The following is a 16,212-nucleotide window of genomic DNA, read 5'->3' as shown; positions in this document are numbered from 1 at the left end:
GGCATTTATTATTCAAATGACTCTAGCACACCATCATAAACTAGGAACCTGCTGTGCTCATCTCTGAGTAAATACAGAAAAAGACAGCCCTGGCCCCAGGGAGCTTGTGCTCAAAGCCTGCGGATTTTATCACCTCGCCTCTCAGAGCTGCTCCGGCAGCAGGCAGGCATCCATGCACGCCGGGAGAGCTGAGCCGGCTGGGGGGGTACGCGCCGGGATGGGGGGAGCCAATGTCTGCAGCCGGAGCAGAGGGACCCCCAGCCGCCCCCTCCTCCAGGGAGCCCACCTCCTCCCCTTCGCTGCAGCCAAAAGGATGCCCAGGAGGAGGAATTAAAGCCATTGCTGCTGGATTCTTGTCCCCAAACACAGCCGATGTTTCTGGGCCGCAGTCGTGATATATTTTTAATGCTCCCCCAGTCTTTGGAGGAGGGGAAGGTGCATGATATACCTCTCGCATCTGGGCACGGATGTCCGAAAAACGAGGCTGCTAACCCAGTCCTGTGTCCTGCCATGCACCATATTTCTGCTGTGTGTTTTATGAAGAAGGTGATTGCTGCTGCATCCCAGAGACCTGTAAAGTGCTGGCTGCCAACTGAGACCCTCGGGTTGCTGGCGGAGGGCTCGGTGCAGGGCTGCGGGCAATGGGGGCTGCAGCAGCAGCGTGCAGTTACTGCGATGTTCGTAACCCAAAAAGGAGCTCGAAGACCTTTGTCGAGACCTGTCTTTGGCTTGTTTCCAAACCGTGTTTACACCGTGCAAAGCTATTTTTTATTCTAATGTTAATGTTTCGGTGTCTGGTTCCTTTTATTTCCAAACAGCATTAACAGTGCAATGTTTTATAAATGCTGGCCATACATCGGGGACTTCAGGGCTTGAAATAAAGCCCTTTCCCAAAGGTCTCTCTGGGTATCCTTCCATCTGGTGACTTGCTTTACACTGCAGCAATTTCCCAGCACCGACCATCCATGGGAAAACATGACCAGTATTTGTCTGACACCCCCCACATTTTCAATTTCCCAGCAGTCAGAAGGTGCCAGGAGCTGCAGCCGAGCAAGCGTGTGGCTGTGTGTGACAGCCCCAGGCACGCGTCCCTTGTCACTTCGCCCCAACACCGCTGCAGCGCTGACGCCACATCTGTGCAGATCACGCGCTGCAGTGACAAAACAGCAAAAAAGAGAAGTGTTTGGATTCAGCCAACGGAGGTGGCAGACACGCTTCGGGCTTCAGCAGCTGGTGGTTGCGATGGGACCTTCAGGGTTGTAACAGCAGCCAGGGGATCCCAAGATGGGGCTGCAGACCTCCCGGGCACTTAAGGACGGTTGTTCATGAAAGGTTTTATAGCTTATGAGGAACTCATAAGGCAGCCAGGACCCGAATAATGGGGAATTTTAATTACTTCAATATTGATGGACATAATAAGTGTGCAGCAAACCGCAAAGGGAAACCTGTGGCTAGAGGGGAGAGTGAGATGGATCTATGCACAGCATGTTAAATAACCTAAATCGTTCGGAGCCTCTTCTGGCCCCAGTTCCAGAAGCAGAGCCAAGTATGATAAATAAGGTCGGGGTTGGGAAGTGTCTACAATCCAAATGTTTGTATTCTTGTTCGATTTCAAATATTCACAGGGACAAAAGCGGTAGCAGGAGTCTCAGCAAAGTGCTTGGCTGTGTCTGCCCGGGGGCTGTGAGACGCCCTGGGGAGCGGGGTCGGCCACCCGGGAAGCGGTTGCAAGCGCCAAGAGGCATCTCAGGAACTTTTGCCCAGATTTGCTGTGGTGGAAGGTGACCTGGGAGAGATGCGGGCGAGGAAGGAACCAGAGGCTGAAGCAATCGAGGAGAAGGATGGAAAGTCTGAGCAAGCAGCGTGGGTGGGATGGCCAGGCACGGCACAGGGAGCGGAGGGGAGCCCGGCGGGCAGGGCTGGCCACCGTGCTGTGGGCAGGTCCCGGGGCCTTCATGAGGTTTGGTGGCATCGAAGGTGTGCCCAGGCGAGGGCTCCTCCAGCCACCTTGGGTGCACACCGGGCTTCCTTTTCCATCACACAGGTCTGACCATCAGACTTCACGGGGGAAATCTCTGATTAATAAAAGGGGGTGACGAGGTGTCCAGAAGAAGGTGGACACGCACAGAATGGGGCTGGGAGTGCCGTGCCGGGGCTGCCGGGCGGCTCCCGAGCTGCAGATTCGCAATGGAAATGTGTGCATCAGCGCTGCAGGGGCAGGGCTGCTGTTTGCAGTGATAAGATAGTTTTCTGTGTGGGTGGTGCTAATTTGGGGCTGTAGCTGCTGTGCTGGTTGTGGCCGAGGGCTGCGACATCCCTCTTGGTTTTGCATCAGCTCCCTGGCAGGCATCTCTGCTGGCTGACCCGGCAGATGCCGCTGGGTTCAGGGAGGTGGTGCAAAATCCTGTTCTCATTCATGTGGAGCCTGGGCACATAGTGCCGCCGTCCCAGCCTAACTGTGACGTGCCTCTGGGAGCTGAGGTCGGGGGGGAGCAGCAGCTCTGAAGGGGGGCCCGGGGGCTGCTCTTTTTCTGTTTTCCTCTTGCTGAAAAAAAAACCCATTCACTTTAATAAAGAACTGCAGAAATGGGCTTAACCCTGCCCATCCCATTGCAGGCAGCAGTGCAGGGTGTCTCGGGTATCCCACAGACTCAGGCTGCCCCAGCTGGGGTCTGGGCCGTGACTGTGGCACACCTCCCTTTCCGAATTTCCTTTGCTCTTCAGCAGCAGAAGGGCTGGGTGCTGGCTGGGGAGAGCTGGAAACAGGGCACAGTGGACCAGAGCAGCAGAGACCAAACATTGTTGCTACACCTGTGGCTCTGTAAAGGTGATGGAGAGCTGTGGCTGGGCTCATCCTGTACATCCCGGGCTCCCCCAGCGCATCCTGGGCTCCCCCAGTGCCTGCCAACACAAATCTGTCAGGGCAGAGCGAGACCTCGGGTCCGCAGACCCGTCTTGCTGCGTGACCACGGGCAGTCCATCGCAGTGCGGTTCCTGATGGCGGCATGCAAAATGAATGCCAAGCACCGTGTTATTCTCAAATGTATTGTGGCATTTTTAGGCACAGGCGTAAATTATTTAAATGCAATGTGCTTCCAGTCGTAATGCACCTGAGACCTTAGATGTCTGCATTCTTGTGATCAATATTAGACAGCAGCGGTTTGGAAACAGAGAGAAATCAAAGCTCTCGTGAAGCAGCTGTCCCAGCCTGCCAAGAGAAAAGACGGGAAGGGTCTGTGCATCACTGTCTGGGTGCTGCAAGTGCGGCAGAATCCTCCCTGGATCCGACTTTAAAGGAGCTGAGTCTGATTAATGCGTGTGCTGTTGCTGGATGCGTCTCTCGCAAAGCATTTGGTAAAGTGAACTCAAGTGTAGTGAGCCCTTGCTATGTAGTTTGCCGACGTGGGAATGCCAGGGTCGGACTCCGTTTCTGTGCAGCCATCCAGGCACCTTCCTCATCCCCCAAAACTAGTGTGCTGAAGGCGAGCATGCCCACTGGTGCAGGGCCCCCCCGGGCTCTTCAGAGCCCTCCAGTGTCTCTCCTCTGGTTTCCCAGCTCCCCTTGTCTCTTCCAAGGTGGCATAAGGGTTTGCAGCAGGAGCAAAATTCCCCCCCTGCCCCAGGGGCCCTTTGCCCCTTCCTGGCACCGGCATCACAGCTGACTGGCGTGGGTTTGGGCGCTTCACAGCACGCGTGGAGCCCATGCGTCTGCCCTGCAGTGCCAGCCTGCTCCCTGCGAGTCTTGATGGTGTTTTTCATTTAGCTGGAGTGATTTTTTTATTTTTTTTATTTTTGGGTTGGTGGTTTTTTTTTTGTTTTCCCCTCTAAGTAAGTTTGCTGTTTTCCTGAAAAGGTCTGAAATGTAATAGACCAAGACAATCATCAGAATGAAATATTTCCTACATAAAATATGCAGCAGCTATTCAGAAATGAAGATCGAGTGGAATGAGGGCTGCCAGGCAAAGATTTAAGGGTGCTGACATGTTCCCATAGGTTGTTTACTGAAGCTATCTTCTCCTAAGTCCCAGTTTTAAGACTGCCGTTCAAAAGAGGGCACAAAATAAAATTTAGCTAGGACCTTTAATAATTCAAGCTGCCGCGTGCTGAGCTTTTTGTTGCCCTTATGGGAATGAAGCCTCATTTCAAAGGACCTTGACTTTCTTCTGATAGTGCAGGAGAAGTGGCACTGCCAGAGCTATTTTTGCACCGAGACACTGATTGGGTGTGAAACCTGTCTCTGGTGGCTGTGCCAGCAAAACCTGGGCAGGCAAAACACAGAGGCATATGGCCTCATTTCCCTAAAGATGCCGATTCCGAGGAATTTGGAGGCGCTCTCTCGCTAGAAAAGGGCATCTCGGGCACCTGGCATTATGAAAAAAAAAACCTTTAGCACTGCTCTTGGCGCAAAGACCTGCCCAGCCCTCCCCAGCACGGTGGGGCGAGGCGAGCCCAGTCCTGCAGCCTCGGGCTGGGGAGCGATGCACGGGGAGCCGTGGGGAGCCCTGGCAGCTGTGCTGAGCTACAGGGCTGTTTGCGGGTCTTGCTTCATCTGCTGCGGTGTCTGTATCGTAGGAGCCTGTATACGAGGTCTTGGGCTGAACCCCGCATCAGGCTGGGTGTTGGTCCGCTGCAGATACCTGGTGAGGACTATGGGTTTGTCCGAGGTGTTTTTCCCTTGCTGGCCGCTCGAGGAAACCTTATGTCCCCGGGTCCCCTGCCACAACACGATGTTGCTTATTTAGAGTTAAGAAAAAGTGAAGCCTGTATGTGCGTAGATGTTGCCGCTTTGCTCCCGTGACATCCTCAACCCTTAATAAATCAGGAGCTGCAATGAAGTTGGCGATGGAGAGTTAAACCTTATGCCCTAACGCAGCATCTCCCAGTCAAGAGCAGCCTCCTCGGCACCCTGTGCGTTCCCCACACGCTCGGCTCCCTTCTCTCAGCCACTTTCCCCTCTCAGCTGCGTCTGGGTGATTTCGGCGTCATTCCCATGACTGGAGAGTTGGTGTTTGTCAGCAGACTTCCCCTGTGAGTAATTGTGGTCCTTCCGCAGATGCAGCAATGTAAGATTGAGCCTGTTACTCAAACCAGGAGCGGGCATTTCAGTAGACAAAACCGTCTGTCTTGTACGGGAACAAGTAATAGTGAAATGCTGAGCAACCAAGAGTCCGACTTTTAGCCCAGACTAATTGCTGTCACCAGCCCGGGTGTCTAATCAGGCTGATTAGAGTTGCTGCCTTGAGACCGCTTTGTTGTTTTGGGACCCGCAGGGCCCCGACAGCCCCGGGGACACAAGAAACGGGTCGTGTCCGGGTGTAAAAAGGACAGGGATGGGTTGGGGGGGGGGGGGGAGGCGAGGAGCCGTGTCTGGGTGCCAAAGGCTGTGGGTGGCAGTGGGAAGCACCCCACAACCCCCGGCTCTCACCGCAGCCCTCCCAAACCCCGACTGCTTTGCTTTACCCGCCCCGCCCCCAGTGTCCGTCCCCCCCCCCCCCCCCGTCTCCTCTGCTGCGGGGGGGGCCGGTCTGCGGCGGAGCCAAAAGCGGGTTTCTGCCGCCACCTCGCGATGGAGAAGCGCTGGGATGTCGCGACGGGCGGGCCGGGGACGCGGCTTCGCGACGGACACAGGGCCCGGCAACGCGGCTGGGGGGCGGAGGGGGGCAATCCCTGCTTTATTAGTCCGAGTCACCCCGGCCGTGCCCCCCGCAGCCCCGACCCCCGGGGAGCGGGGACCGAGCCCGGTGGGGCGCAGCAAGCGGGGCTTGGACGGACACGGCTCTTCCCGGTGCTGTGGAAGGATGCTGGGCCCATCCTGGTGCTGTGGAAGGATGCTGTGCCCCACTGTGTGCCTTTCAGGGGTTACCGACAGCAGCGCTCTCCTCCTTTGACAACCCAGAGCGCGCTCCCCGTGTCCCAGACATGTCCGAGCGGGAAGGGCGCTGCAGAGAGGAGGTTTTTGGTGAAGGTCGTGGCAGTCAGGTTTTGGCTCGTGCGCTGCAGCTGCACCCAAGCCGTTTTGCCTCCTGCACCCGCTTTGAGCGGGGCCTTGCAAACCCCCAGGGCAAGTCAGGCACTTATCATCCCTTCCCTGGTGGTGTCCCTGATGCTCTTCAGAAAGCTGAAGATGTGGGACCCGCCGGTCCCTTTGGCCTCCAGAGCGGATGGGGGCTTCCCCATGGAGAGGTCAACCCTGTCGCCCAGCTCTGCCCGCCCGGCCTTGGCTTTGGCCGCTGCAATGGTGATGTACTTGGTGACGATGGTGATGTGGTAGGACCTGAAGTCTGCCAGCGCAGAGACGCACTGGTTGAAAGCTGTGCGGAGCCGTGCATCTCCAGAGGAGAGCACGTGCTGCTTCAGGGAGGGGGCACGATGGATCTCCTCCACAAAGGCTCTGTGGGGTGAGGGCATGTAGTTCCTCATCCTGTGCAGGAAGGCGGCTGCAAGACACCAGCAAAGGAAGAAATAAGTTGTGGGCAAAGGGGTTAAAGCACTCTGAAGCTCTCAGAGAGCAGCCGGACAGGAGCACCGGTGCTGGTGTGGTCTGCAGGGACCTGCGCTGGGTGGTACCCGACAGCTCGCGCAGCCTCCTGCCTTGCTCTGTTCCGTCTCAGTGCCCCCAATTAATGGAGAAAGAAAACCCCATATTAGGTCAATGCTCTGTTAGGGTTGGTCTTAACTCTAAAAGGCAGGGTTTAGCTCTTGCTCTCACTTTCGGGTTGTTTTGGGTTTTGGTTTTTTTTTTTTTGCTATTAGAGTGGTTTTGCTAATTTCTGATAAATATATTCTGTTGTGGGCCAGACTAATGCGAAGCTATGTGAATGGATGAGCTAAATTACTGGCAGGATGCTGGCATGCTCTGCTCCCTCATCTCTGTTCCCATATATAACCTCAGTAAAAAGTTGACACGCAAAAAGCAAAGTCTGTCCATCTGGGAATTTACAGCGTTGAGGAAGTGTCTGCCAGAGCCTCGTTTATAGACTTCCTCTCTAACGAACCGGGCTGACCCTCATCCCAGCTGAGCTCTGCAAGGGTTTTGCGAGGGCGAGATGGGCATGTGTCCTGTCACCTGCAGAGCTGGGCACAGCCATGGGAACTTCCCCCGACCCTTATTTGCTTAGGAAAAAGGAAAAGTGTGTGACTTACTGCTCTCCTCGCTGTGGCGAATCCCCAGGAGCTCGTCAAAAGCGTGAAGGACGGTGCTCTGTGCCGCGCTCCCTCCCGAGTAGGCCATGGGCTCGTCAGATACACCTTCGTATATCAGCCCATCCGGCATGGCGGGGTTATCTTTCCAGCTGAGCGGGAAGATACGGCAGTCAGGCAGGGAGCGGCTGTGGGGGGCTGATAACGAGGCGGGGGGCTGCGAGAAGGGACCCTGGGCTGGCAGGATTGAGCAAAACCTTCCTGACCCGGCCCATGGATCTCCTTCTCCTCGCTCAGCCTTGTCCGCTGTCCTCAAATGCGAGATAAACTGAGAAATCAAACACTGTCTCATGGTGTACGACAAGGTCGTGGGTGTAGGGAGAAATCCTTAATTATCCTTTGCCTTGAGCTAGGGATCGTTCTGTGGGATTGCCGTGCACTGGTGAGCACCCCACGGCGCGGTCCTGGGACAAGCTGCCCTGCGCTGTGGCTGCACCTCCATCTCCCAGTTGGGTCCTGGCTCCGGCAAGAGCCGTGTGGTGGTTTGCACACACAGAGATGCTTTGGGTGTGCAAGAGGGGAGGGGTCCCTTGACTGGGAAAAGTAAAATAGCAGCACCTAATGTATTAATTCCTTGAAATCCTGGTGACCATTAGAAGCTGGGTTGCCTCTGTGGCAGACAGAGTTGCCCAAACGCTCTTCTGAGCCCTAGAAGTTTGTACTTTGGATTTTTGTCTGTTCTTGTTACTCTTGAGATGATGTCTTTAAAGACAGCGCGGGACAGCCTGCCTTTATTTATTTCAGCAGAGAACAAGCCTGTAATGTGATTTCCTCCCTCTCATAAAGCTGCTTGTCCTCGGCAAGCCCAGGAACTGGGCAGCATCGCAGCCGCCCCCCCGCCAATACACCATTAACTCACAGCTCCTGTCATCCGACTTTATGCGCCTGTTGTGCAAAAATGGATAAATGGAAAGAGGAGTTATAATTTCAGAGAGAGAATGTGCCTGGCACAAAAATATCTCTTGACCTTCTGAAGAATGCACCATTTCATGAAGCTTTTGGTGCTGGCTGCTGAGGCTGTTTGATGGCTGGAGCAGATTTTGCACAAAATGCAGAGAAAATAGATTCATTATCAAATACCATAATATTTTTAGCTCTCCCAGAGATGTATTTATAGTAACCTTTACTAGTGGGAAGTTCTTATAAGCAGAAGGGAATTTTAAAGGCATGTTTTTCCAGGCTGATGACCATCAAGACAAGGTCAGCTTGGATAAAAAATGAGAGAAACCTAATCAGGATGCATGGAGCCTTTTAACTTAGGAATGCTGAGATACGCTGAAGAGAAACAAAAATAGAAACCCCCTGAGAAGTCCGGGAGCAGAGCGGTTGGGGATGCTCGCGGCCCTGCAGGGAAGATGAGGGATGGCAAACCCGCAGCGCTGGGCTCTCACGGCCGTGTTTCTGCCTTGCCCAGCTGACTCCTTTCAGTATCTGGAGGGGGGGGGGGCTGGTTTTCTGAATTAATGGAATTGTAACGGAGAAACAGCAAGAGGCTTGTTATAGATGCTTTTTTAACAGGCAGGGGGAAGAGACCCCCACTCGGCTTTGTAGCTTTGTGTGTACAGTGTGCGAAGTAAAGAGAAATTCGTCTCCTGTCTGAACTGTTTGGGCCAAGAGCAGGAGGGATTCACTTCTGCACAACTGCGGCTGTTGTGGCGCAGAGACGGTGCGGGGGGCTAAGCTGAACTGCGGGATGGAGAGGAGTCGGGGAGGGGGGGGCAGACCCCAACCCTTCTGCCACGGTCCTTGCCCAGCAGCTCCAGCCCCGCACGGGCGGATCAAGCACGTGGGAATTCCCTCCCTTGAGGGCATCAGGACCGTGTCACCCTCGGGGCCACCGCTGCTGGACACAGTGCCGGTTCCTTCACCACCCCGGGGGACCACAGCCTGTTTGGGCTGTCCCTTCCCAGCACTTCCCCTGCTCGCCCGGGTCCTGGGAGCTGCTGACACGGTGGCTTCGGAGGGAAAGGCGCCGCACTTACCCGGAGAGAAAGATCCGGATCACAGTGTAAAATACTGCTGGATCCACATAGTCTGCGGGGAAATTAGATCATAGCTGTTACTGCAGGCAAAAGTTCCCCCTGCATCGCGTTTCCCGCGTGGCACTGCTCCCCACCCCGCCGCAGCCGAGGCGACCCGGATCTGTGCTCCGAGAAGGACTCGGCAGGAGGGGCCGGCACGCTGCATGGTGCTGGTGCCCCCTCCCTGCGGTGAGCTCCCGGGACACCGCGGTGTGCAGCACAGCATCGGTGCTTGGAGCTGCTCATCCTAAAAACACCCTGCGCTTTTACCCCAGGCCCATTTGGGTGCTCAGACCCCATGTATCATCCTGGGAGCACTGAGCTTCCCCCAGATTTCTCCCACTTTCTCCCACTCCATCCCTCCGGAGATGCTCTATGGGCCAAGCGCGAGCGCATTTATGCTAACGCATCCGATGAGCTAAAGCGCGCACAGCGTCGCGAGTACACGAGCTGCCCTCCAGCTGACGGCTGCTGTTACCGTGCATCCTTTTCAAAGCCTTGCTCATGTCCCCGATGGCCTCTGCCAGCTCCTGCAGGGCTTTGTGCAGGGTCTCCTCATCGAGCTGCAGGATGGCGCGAATGGCCTGAACGATTGCCTGCGAGGGGAGAGGACAGGAGAGGACAGGAGAGGAAGCATGAAGTGTCAAAGGGTCTGGAACATCTGTGTACAGCAGCTCTGGATGCCCACTGCCACCCGTGCCAGCTCTGCCCTTTCCCCCAGCCCACGAGCAAGTGTGCAAGGGACGGGTGCACCTCGTGGTGCGTGCCTGCGGCCGCTTTCCAGGCGAGCAAACTATGGGACACAGCAGGAGGGAAGGCACACGCATCCCGCTGGCTCACACAGCGGTACCCTACCTTAATCCCAGGCACAGCTGCCTTCTCAACCAGGAGGGTGACGAGGATGAAGCCTCGCAGGCTGTCTCCCCCGGGCAGCGAGATGATGGTGTCCAGGTTCCTGCGGGGGCGACCAGCCGAGCGCGTGGGGGTTAGGAGGGGGCTTGCTCAGGGTTTCCCCACACACCTCAGGACGCGTCGAGCCCTCGGAGCAAAACCCTCCCGGCTGCAGAGCCTGCACCCCGGGGAAGAGATGAGCTGGCACAGAGCAAAAGAGGATGGGGGCTGCTCTGGTTTAGAGGCATCCGCCCCCCTCCCCATGCACTTGCTGAGCTAAAAGTCTGGCCCGTGACGGCCAGGCTCGGTGTGGACTAGAGCAGCCCACGGTTCAGCCATGGTCACGGCACTTTGCTGTTGTTGCAGTGGCGATTGCGTGCCAAAGACTGAGCTGGTTTTGTTATGCTCGTATATCAAGAGATAGGTTCAGCTAAGCAGAGCCCCGCAGTGTTGGAGTGCTAAGCCAATTCAAACAAAACTAATACCGTTAGAAAATAAATAAGCATCTTAAATACTTACTCAATTTCCAGAGGCCTGAAGGGATTTTCGTTATTGCCAACACATGCACAAGAAAAGGAGAAAGAGAGATGTTATAAATAGTTCAGCAACAGACTGCGCTCCATGGGAGACAAACGAGCTCCCTGGCCCACGGGAAGTGCCGTTCCCAGGTCGGGGGGGGGGGATGATGCTCCCAGAGGCACCTGGTCCCCACTGGACACCCGCGTCTGTGCCCACGGCTGCAGTGCCGGCAGCCCCAGAGAGGGCCGGTCCCCTCTGCCTGGCATGACCCTTCCCCAGACCTTCTCTGAGAGACAGGCCCCAAGTAATGGTTTTCCAATGGTTTTTTTGGCAGAACAGCAGTGGTTTGGGAACCATTCGTTCCCGTTGTGCTGGATGGGACCTGCTGGGGCTCATCGCTGTTGCCCCAACCGCAGGAAGAGCCGTGCCCGGTCTGCCGGCATTTGCCCGTTTACCCATTGGGGTTCTTCCTCCTCCAGTTGGCCAACACAAAGTCCGCGTGGCTGAGGATGGGTGGGAGGCCGAGGGCCTGTGAGACCTCCCAGAAGGGGACGGCGAGATTTCGGGGCAGGACCTGAAGGGCACAAAGCACAGGAGAAGACCGAGACACTGTCAGGGTGGTGAAAGGTGCCCGGGCCAGGCAGAAGGGGTCACGCTCCTGCTGCGGCCTCAGGAAAGGGGCTTTGCTCCTCAGGATGAGTCCCAGGGAAGCAGCATCAGCCCCCAGATCCCAAGGAGCAGATGAACTTGCTCTGCCTTGCTTTTACCTTGACGGTGCCCTCCTCGCCCTCCTGCCAGAGGTAGCCCATCGTGATGAAGCTGAGCACCAGATGCGCCAAGTGCAGCTCCTCATGCCCTCGGAGGTGCCGGGCGCTCAACTGCGGCATCTGCCAGGGAGACTCTTGGGAGAAAGGGGCACCGCAGGCGATGCCAGGGCCCCCTGCGATGGGGGGCTGTCCCCCCCCCTAGTGCCCTCCCTGCCTTTGCTGTCTCCCTGCAAGCCTCCGTTCCCTCCCACCCCTGCAGGATTTGCTGCTGATTTGCTGTTGCTGGTTTGTAAGCATTGACAGGAAACTGCAGGATTTTACTGAAAAAGGTGTCCCTCTCCCTTGCACCGGGATGCACCTGAAAGCGGCTGACCCCACGTGCCGGAGGGGTCCGGCCGGGCTGGGGGGGGGGTCCTGGAGTGTTGGGGCTCCTTGGCGTGGAGTGGGGTCAGGACAAGTCGCGGCATCTGGAGGGTTTCCCCCTGCCACCGCGCTCCAGCTCTCACTGCCTTGGCTGGCCGGCATGACCCAGGATCTGCCGTAGGAGTTATTTCTGTGTCAACATTAAGGCTTTGCTTTTGTTAGTCCTGGCTGCACGGGTCCTTGCTGAGGACACCGCTTTGCTGTTGGTTTGCTTTTCCATGCGTTCAGCAGACACTGCTGTGGCGGATCAAGGTTTGAGAGTGCTCAAACCAGGGGAGATAACGCAGGTACCTGGTGAACTTGTGAGCGAAGCCGATGGCTCGCAATCAGCTGAGGCAGGTCGTGGGCAATCTCCATCCAGGGACCGTAGGGCGCGGGCAGCTCTGCCTTGGTAGAGAGAGACAAGAGGCAGGGCTGTTCATGCACAGAGACTGGCAGTGCATGGTGTTGCAAGGTTGCATCTCTTGTCTCCCCATCAGTTCCTGAGCAGCTCAGGACTGAGGCAGGAGAAGATGTGTCCAGGGGTTAAATCTGGGATCGGCAGAGCTGGCCATGGAGTCCTGCAAGAAGCAGGGACAGGCTTGGGGGAGTGCAGCCCCCTCCCCTAAAGAGGAGGCTTCAGGGCTGTGCTGGGCAGGGGGACATGCTGCCACCGCCATCCTTTGCGAAACAGCGAGAGGTTGTGAGAAACAGGACCTGGAGCATCCCAGCGTAGGCAGGTGGCAGCTGAGCAGGGGGGACAGGTCGCAGCAAACATGGCACTGCTGGCACCAAGCCTGGGCAGAAGTCACGGGGCTTAGAGGTGACGGGTCGGTTGAGAGAGCCGGGCTGGCTGCCCTGGCCCCAGGATGTCGGGGTTTGGGGGGGGGGCCGAAGGGAGCACGTCCCCTGCACACCCTGGGTTGGGTGCAGTGGGATGACCAAAGCAGCCCCGCACCACTCCAGCTCCGGCGACCAGCATGACCCTCAGGGAGTCACGCAAAGGCGGACAGAGCCCATCCATCCCAGGGTGGGGAGGGTAACCCCATGCTGGGGTACGGAGCCGCTGGGACAGGGGCAGGAGGGGACAGAGCGCTCAGAGATAAGCTCAGCCCTGGGTAAACTCTTCAGAGTCGAGGCCAGTTGAGAGATGACATCTAAATTCTCCTGCTCCTCCCCACTCTGGCTGCCACGCAGAAGAGCCGTAGGGTCTGGGGAGAAAAGGGAATCGGGGGAGCGACGGCAGCTGGGGATGCACATGGGGGGGCTGGGACTTGTCGCTGGGACTGGGCAGCCCCAGGGAGGGCTGTGCCAGACATTGCCTGGCCGGGGCGGGGGGGTTCCTGGGGGTCCTTCGCCGTTTGCAGAGGTTTTCCTGGGGCTCTGGCAGGGCTGCGCTCACGCCTGTGAGGAAGGGAGGGGAGCGGACGCCGCCAGCGCAGCATCCATCCAGCCTTGCACATCGCGGCTAATGGTTTGTGTCTGGTCCCCCCTCTTGTAATACCAGCCTTCGTGATCGCGAATTAAGAGATGATAAACAAGTGTCTGCCTGTCCCCGAGTGCTCCCACTGTGAAGTGAGCCCAGTGATAAATGGCATCGCTTTTAGCACAGGAGATCTGCAGTCTGGCTGCTCTCCTCACGCTCCCTGAAATCCTGTAAAGCCAAGGCTGTGTGAATTGCAAAGCTCCTTCTCCTCTCCCCTGTGCCACTTGCTGCAGCCAGTTTAATAATTTTTAAAAAGTGAGGGGTTTGTCCTATGAAACGGCCTAAGCTGAAGTATCTCATGCATTCCTCATTGTTTTTTACAAACTGTTATAAACTAGCGTTAAATTGAAACCCAACCAGAAAGCCGCTCACCAACCCCTCTATTTTTCTGCTCTCTTGTGGCACAGCCATGTCCTACCAGAGGATTGGGAAGAAGGAAGCCGTACTCCTCGGAGAGCTGGAACCTGGTCAGCAACAGTGGCAGCGGGGTCTCCTCTGTGCCGTCGCCGGCCTCCATCACCGGGCACTGGCTGCAGGATCAAGACGTGCTCTGGATCGGTAGAGACTCGCCGGCTGCCCCGCTCCCTGTAAGTGCTGAGCCAGCACCGCGCGCCCCAGCCACGGGAGCGTACCTTGTCCTGGGGGGAGTCAGGGCTCGGCCGCCCAATGGCCAGAGGGTCCGAGCAAACATGGTTAAAGGTTGCCGATAAGGCGTTGTCGCGGAGCAAACATTGATCTCCATCCCCGTGAGCATCCACCTATGGGGAAGGCTCAGGTAAGCTCCCTCGCTGCAGGTAGGGGCTGTGAGCTGGTTCCCCCCAGGACCTCCCCTCGGAGCCGCAGGGATGCTCCAGGCTCCATGGGAGGCTGCATCGAAGCGGCCCAGGATGCTTTAGGCTGGTGGCAGCGCAGGGATGCTGTCTCTGCAGCCAGCTTTCCCCACGATCCTGGCAACGCCAAACTCACGTCCTGTGAGCTGTGCTTGTTCTGCAGGAACCGTGCAAGAACTGGGGACCGTCCGCGTCCACATCTCGCTGGAGGCCGCAGAGCCCGGGCATGCTGTGAATGCAGCATGGACCCCAAACTGCAGCATGGCTCCACAGCCAGCCCAGGCAGCAGGTACGGCCCCAGCAGATGTCTGCGGGGGGGGGGTCTGGGAGCTGTCAGACTGTGTGACATCCCCCTGGGTGCCAGGGGCCCGGGGACCTTTGTCCCCACGCGGGAGCAATACACAAGGCACAACCTGTATCCTCAGCCCTGTGGCCGCATGAGGTGCTGCTGATGTACGTGCTAACAACATGCCCAGCACAGTCAAAATAAATTAATGGGAGCCACATCTAAAGCAGCTGCTGCAGAAGTGAGCGCTGCATGGCAGGGAATGAAACTCCCTAATCCACTTTTCGTGTCACTTAAGGGTTTATTGCATTTCCAGCAAACTGCCTAATGACTGAACGTGAGCTGACGTTGCCATTAAATTCCCAGTACCGAACAAAGTGCAAAACCGTAATGACGGTTTTAATTGGCAGTAGTGAATGGCGTGCTGGAAGTGTGCCCGCACCGGAGCACCAGCCGTGCTCTCCCCACAGGGAGGCAGAGTGGACGGCGATGCACGGAGGGTAATTAGACCTCCTTGCAACGAGGGTCTGTGGGCTTCTGCCCTAACTGCGCTGCACAGGAGCAAAACTCCCTGCCCGGTGGGTGGTTAATGCTGGCAAGGCTCATGCTGCCGTCTGGCCGGAGACGAATAAACCACAGCTGAACGGGACCTGGCTTCAGAGGCTGCCGTTCCCCTGCGTTTCAGCGCGGTGCTGCCTTTGTCCCCGCAGCAGATCGGCCCCCTCCCCGCGGTGGGTGCTGCTGCCATCGCAGCACGGGAAGGCACGCAGTGCTGTTTGCTCTCTGCCCTGCTCCCCGGGGGTCAGCTGGGACCGAGGGGCCCCGAGGTGGGAGCACAACTGTGCAGGTCTTTCTCACGGAAAGGCTGGAGGGATTTGGTTTGGCGGGGTATGCCGGTGCTGGGCAGGGCACCCCGAGCCCACCCAAGCGTCAGGGTGAGTGCCGCGGTTTGCCCATCCGCACGGTGGGATCTCCTGGCGCCATGCCTGCTCTGATGAGCCAGGCTTCCTCCACCGCCGCCCCAGCCCACCCTCCCGCCGGCCCCACGCCCGCGGGAAGGAGCCTGCGGCCACGGTGGGGACCGTGCATCCGCCCCACGCTCTTCCTGTGCGTCGGCAGCGATGGCCTGAGCCCCCCCTCCGGCGCCACCGAGAGCCGCCCCAGCCTGGCGCCTGGCAGGGCAGGGTCCGCACAGCTCAGGGTCACTGGGGCAGCCCGGTGGGTACCCCCCCGGCCGAGGGGGGCTTGGCAGGATGCTCTGAGCGGGGCCTTGCCAAAACAGCGGTTTCCTGGGGGAAAAGCAGTGCCGTGAGCACCGCCTGCGCAGAAAGCTGCCTGTGCCGGGGCGGCGGAGAGGCTGTGGGTGCGTGGGGGGGAGCACGGGCAGCGAGGTGGGCGACTCTGTGGGGTGCAGGTCTGAGGGCGTGCAGGGAATGCAGGGGCCTCGCCGGGGCAGGGGGAGGCTAGCTGTGTCCCGGCCCGTGGGCCAAGGCGGCCGTGCTGTGCCGCACCGGGGCAGGGTGGGCGTGGGGGTGGGCAATGTCCCATTCGGGTCCTGGAGGGCACGGTCAGTGGAGGCGAGGGGCAGGTCCCCCCCAATAAAATCCATGGCGAGTGATACAAGGGTTGGCAGCACAGAGGGTGGCACAGGCTCTCAACGGGGGTCAGGGCTGGCAGGCACCCAGATGGCTGGCTTCTTACGTGAAGAGGAAGTCCCAGAAGTCGACAATGTCAAATACCGTGGCTACTGCAAGTACCACTTCAATGAAATGGTGAGTTTCTTCATCCCTGCAATGGAGTTTTGTTGTCA

General features: G+C 57.7%; 2 protein-coding genes across 4 annotated transcripts in view; one reads left to right on the top strand and one right to left on the bottom strand.

The window, feature by feature from the left end:
* ZMAT4 (zinc finger matrin-type 4) overlaps positions 1 to 15,705 on the top strand; it is a 180,433-nt gene extending 164,728 nt beyond the window's left edge. For all 3 annotated transcript variants that reach the window (XM_054804757.1, XM_054804758.1, XM_054804761.1), the window contains 2 exons: positions 13,694 to 13,873; positions 14,280 to 15,705. The gene's annotated coding sequence lies outside the window, so the exon portion shown is untranslated. The remainder of the gene's footprint in view (positions 1 to 13,693; positions 13,874 to 14,279) is intronic.
* LOC129196802 (indoleamine 2,3-dioxygenase 2-like) lies at positions 5,441 to 16,180 on the bottom strand. The gene is made up of 12 exons (XM_054804753.1): positions 16,104 to 16,180; positions 13,919 to 14,044; positions 13,705 to 13,816; positions 12,113 to 12,208; positions 11,399 to 11,518; positions 11,087 to 11,205; positions 10,632 to 10,646; positions 10,077 to 10,176; positions 9,700 to 9,817; positions 9,183 to 9,234; positions 7,144 to 7,292; positions 5,441 to 6,437 (listed from the first exon to the last, which is right to left on the bottom strand). The coding sequence occupies exons 2-12, from the start codon at positions 14,038 to 14,040 to the stop codon at positions 6,067 to 6,069; spliced, it is 1,374 nt and encodes a 457-aa protein (XP_054660728.1). The 5' UTR covers positions 14,041 to 14,044; positions 16,104 to 16,180; the 3' UTR covers positions 5,441 to 6,066.
* Between the last annotated feature and the right edge of the window lie 32 nt (positions 16,181 to 16,212).

The sequence above is a fragment of the Grus americana genome, chromosome 26 (assembly GCF_028858705.1).
Source record: "Grus americana isolate bGruAme1 chromosome 26, bGruAme1.mat, whole genome shotgun sequence".
NCBI classification, from domain to species: domain Eukaryota; kingdom Metazoa; phylum Chordata; class Aves; order Gruiformes; family Gruidae; genus Grus; species Grus americana.
The sequence above is the reverse complement of the archived record's forward strand: the minus strand, read 5'-3'. Positions and strand labels throughout refer to the sequence as shown.